The sequence below is a fragment of the Formica exsecta genome, unplaced genomic scaffold (genome assembly GCF_003651465.1).
Source record: "Formica exsecta isolate Colony F162 unplaced genomic scaffold, ASM365146v1 scaffold643, whole genome shotgun sequence".
NCBI classification, from domain to species: domain Eukaryota; kingdom Metazoa; phylum Arthropoda; class Insecta; order Hymenoptera; family Formicidae; genus Formica; species Formica exsecta.
In genome coordinates this window covers 17496-22514 of record NW_021853406.1, presented here as the reverse complement: position 1 = coordinate 22514, position 5019 = coordinate 17496, and the positions used below count along the sequence as shown (strand labels likewise).

Below are 5019 nucleotides of genomic sequence, written 5' to 3'. Positions count from 1 at the left end.
CATAAATAATACTTTGATATTTTTAGATAACTTACAATTTTAGTATAGTTTTAATTATGTCAATAATACCAAATTTTACAATTACAGTGCGTTTAATTCGACTGCTGATGATTTCTGGACTGTTATGGAAGATACTGTAAATGAATTAAATGACTTAAATCTCGAGGTACCCACACTTCCTTCCACAAATCCAATAAGGGTTTGGACAAAATTTGTGAATTATCCTATATTGAAAATAATGCGAAATTATTCTGCAAAAAAAATGAATATAACAATAGAAAATCACGATCTTTTTGCGAAAGACGAGCAATGGATACCTGTAACGTTTACTATGCAGAGTAATCTTAATTTTATGAATTTTGCTTCTCCGCTTTATGATAAGAGATTAATACTTATATCACCATCGTTTAGTGAAGAAGTTGATATAATAGAAGATGGTTGGGTGATATTTAATTTACAACAAGCTGGTAAGTAGTAAACAAAAAATAGTAAATATGCATAAAAGGTTACATCTTATTGATTTTATCGCTACTTAAATATGTTGTAGGGGAGGTTCTTCTGAGTAATTCGTCGCAAAAAAAAAGTGGGAGAAAGCATTCGTTTATGTTTAGAAGATATGACAAATTAAAATTTGACATTAAAGTTTGTGTATGCTGTAATAATCTATTATTTTTTTATTGAAAAAAGCTTACGACTTTAACACGTGGGCGGGGGAGAAGCAGGGCCTCTCCCCCTGCCTCCCCGCCCCGAAAAAATTCCACCCCGAAGCTACAATTTGGGTTATATAACGTAATCAAAATCAAATTTTAATTTTAAATCAGAAATAGGTTTGGGTTAGGTTATATCTTCCGGAAGTGGAACCCCCCCATAGGGGGGGGGGGCGGAACCCACTATGTCTACATATACTTTACAACGCGAAGCGAGGTCCACTCCACTATTGTTGTGTGGATGGGAAAGTGTATGCGTGGATGCAGTGGGTTCCGCCTCCCCTACGGGGTGGGGGGCTCCACTTCCGGAAGATATAATCTAACCCAAATCTATTTCTGATTTAAAACTAAAATTTGGTTTGGATTACGTTATATAACCCATCTATGACTCTGTACTTATCTTGTAAATGTAAACAAAAACATTTCCTACGTCCTCTGCAAGAAATAAAATGTACACAAATATCACTGTTCCTAATTTTATTATATAATACTTCAAAGAAAGCATTAAAATTGTGAAATTTCAATTTATTATATTTTCTAAACGAATGCTTTCCCCCACTATTTTCTTACGGGGAATTATTTAGAAGAACCTCCACAACATATTTAAGTAGCGATAAAATCGGTGAGGTGTAACCTTTTATGCATATTTACCCAAAAAATTAATTATATTTCTACATTTATTTTATATAATTGATTTTTTTACGGCATTATACAATTTTATTATCTTCTTTTATTAGTAAGAATGCATTAGATACACAAATAATAAGATAATATTATAATATATAAAAAAATATTAAATATACAAAATATTTTGCATTCTGTTATTATTGAATCCGTGAGAAAAATCCTTTTTTGATTATAATTTAATTATTATTTAAATGATAATGATCAGGATATGAATATAGATTGTTTTGCAAGTCTTTACATAGCTTAACAGCACGAAATCACAAACTATTATCGATCTAAAATGTTATAATTTATAAAAATGTATATATTTGAGAAACATTTCTCTTTAAGTCTTAAGGAAAATATAACAGAATTTTGAATTTATAATCATAATATTTCTTAATAAATTCCGTATTAGATGATGATTTTATAATATACAAAAATTATTTACTACAGGATACTATCGTGTTAATTACGATCCTGAAAACTGGCAAAGAATTGCAAAATATTTGAACTCTGGAGAATATACAAAAGTACATGTTCTCAATCGTGCTAAAATCATCGACGATGCATTTCATTTTATGATAATACAAAAACTCGATCCTTCCATATTCTGGAATTTGTCGAGCTATCTTGCACAAGAGACAAATTATATAGCATGCTCTGTGCACATAAACTTATTTCACTATGAAAGTGACGCGCTACCATCCGCATCTGGAGCCCGCGATTATTTAAATTTGTCATACATATACATATGTATATGTTAAAAAAAAAAAAATAGATTTATTTATAATAATATTTATGCAGCTTATATACTTTATAATTTATAGTAGTATAAGAAAAAGTATGTAATAATTTACAATTATTTACAATGTATAAACAAATAATTGTTTAAAAAAATACATTGTAAATAATTACATACTTTTTCTTAAAAACAATTATTTTTTTTATACTAATTGATTTGTCTCATTATTCTGTACATAAAAGTATTACGGTAAGATTATCGAAAACTAAATATTTTACGAGATATTTTATTTTTTATATCAAAATATGTCAGATTAAAATATAAAAAAACTCAAAAAGTACTTAATGAAAAAATACTTTATCATAGTGTTTTGAAAAGCTCTCGAGATAAGCTACAAGAATATGTAATAAAAAAGGGGGGTTCCATTTAAGAAAACATCGATCACAGTGACTTGGCCTTGAAAAGGTCACTCAAGGTCAAATCCATATTTTTATCATATGGCCCCCTCCGAACCCTACAACTTTTGTTTGAAACATTTTTTTCGATAAAGCTTACTTTCCGAGATATTTTACAGTTTCAAGTTAAAAAACTCACCCTGTATATAAACGCATTACATTTATTACTGTGTGTGTCACAATTATCTGATAGACCCTAGTAATCACTTAGAAAAATATAAAAGGATAAAAGCAATCCTTTTGTGTGTCACGTAATATTTTTTTTAGACTAAATATCGTCTCTTTCCCACCTCTCATACCGATATTTTTACTCTCATGCTATCTACCTTGAGATTTCGATGTTGGAAAACGTAGTGCGTATTTTGGAATGTGAAACAAATTTGGGTTAAGGTCTCGATCGCTTCGGCTTCTTGATTCGCGAAGTAAAGTAAGTAAAATATAAAGCCAAGTCTATCGAAACTCGTTCCGTTTATAATCATCAAACTATATTTTACGAGCAGTAAAATGGACCACATTTTATCTGAATAATAAATAAAAGAGATAGTTTATAATTCATTCGTGACAAATGCATTTGCATTTCAATAACAATTTATTCGATTAAACAGATATTTAAATAATTTTTAAAATAATTATACGGAAAGTATTTTCGTTATCCTGATTATTTATATAAATATTGATGAAAGTAAAATATTTTTTATCGTGTACATTTTAGTTAAAGAATTTTAGTTTCAAAACCTATATTAAAAAATTGACGAAAAAAACTGAAATAAATTAGACAAATTTAAAAGACAAATTAAATTATACACGAATGCTTGTGCTTACACATTTAATGAAAACTCAAATAATATTTATTGTATTAATATTATAGTAACAAATAATATAAATAAGGAATAAAAAATCCAAATACCAACAAATAATGCAAACAACATAAATAGAATTTTAATCAAATAACAAAGTGAATAAAAATTTATTCGAATAATATGCGTGTATGTACCCATCTCTGCTTTCGAGGAAGATATTAATATTTCAAAAACGATCAACTGCTTTTTTCAACAATCAAAAAAAGAATATCGACATGTCCCCTTTGAAACATCTCGCGCTTTCTCCTTTTCTTCTACTCTCGTTTTTTCCAATATCTTATTTTTTACTCTGTGGTAAAGAGAAAATCCAAAGAAGCACCGACTGTATCTTTTATTATCGAGTTTCCGGGTGTTTTTTTTTTTCCCTGAGACGCAGTTTAGAGCTTAAGATTAAAACACCCACACGGTTATTCTCGGCTCGTCCATTCTCGGCGAACGATTCGAGATGAGTCGAAAACGGACGCCGCCTCGTGTGCTCGAGTCATTCGTCACGCACGCTAGAAAGATATTGTCAACGTAAGGTATATATCGTGCGCAATCGTGCCTACGCACGATATACACGCTCGGCTCCGCACACGCGATGTGTGAGAGAAAGAGAGAGAGAGAGAGAGGAGGGAGAAAGAGAGACATACACTGTAGCTCGACTTTCGTCGAGCGTTTCTCACATCGCCGGCCACGACGAGCCAAAAAGAAAGTTTCTTTCGTCGTGACGACCAGCTCGACGATTAAATTACCACACGAGGAATGCAGTTAATTGTCTGCTATGCTTTTAAACGTCTACCACGTGTTAGTTTTAATTATATTCGTTCTGCTTGAGTTTCTTTGGATTTTACTGTAGAGATGCCCTGTTATTTTAATACTAGAAAGTGTCGATATACGTTCTTCTTTTTTTTTTCTTCCACGATTATTGGGTCAATAATATTCATCTATATCGATATATATATTAGAAAATATAAATATTAAGAATATATATTAAATATAACGAGTGATGGCTCTAATACTTTAGGCTCGGTATTTTTATTTTTCTAAGGGTCGTTTACATTAATGATTTTAAATTATATTTCTGGATATATAACAAATAATTTCGCAAAATATAATTAAAACAGTTTTAATTATATTTTTGATGTTATAATTTTCTTAATATAAATTTCTTAATTTCGAAGAAATAAAGCACTTCTCTTTCAAACGGCCATCATTACTACTTGTTATGTCTCCTTCGTGGAAACACACCATGGCACAGTTTTTATCCGAGGTCAAGACGCGTCGAGCATTTTTATAATAGCCACGTGATACAATCGTCATTTTCGTTTTTGCGTCCGACCTTTTGCTTCGATATTACTAAAAATATGCCTGACAACACGACCGGCGACGTCTAAAAATAAGAAAGCAATAATACCTTCTCGCGTAAAAAAAAAAAATCTGACATACAATTCCGACAGATCTAAATTAAAAATTATATCGCGAAATGAAAACTTGATTATGGGATTTAGTTCTCGTGAAAACCACCCTATTTCCATTAAAATTAGAAATAAAATTATTATTATTATTAATCAATAAATTTATTATTATTATTAATTATTAAAATT

General features: G+C 30.1%; 1 protein-coding gene across 1 annotated transcript in view; it reads left to right on the top strand.

Annotated features, from left to right (window-relative positions):
• LOC115242823 (aminopeptidase Ey-like) overlaps positions 1–3004 on the top strand; it is a 9851-nt gene extending 6847 nt beyond the window's left edge. Inside the window, exons 6-8 of the mRNA XM_029819365.1 lie at positions 88–467; positions 1830–2066; positions 2964–3004. Of these exons, the coding sequence (XP_029675225.1) occupies positions 88–467; positions 1830–2066; positions 2964–3004 (658 nt within the window). The remainder of the gene's footprint in view (positions 1–87; positions 468–1829; positions 2067–2963) is intronic.
• The last annotated feature ends 2015 nt before the right edge of the window (positions 3005–5019 follow it).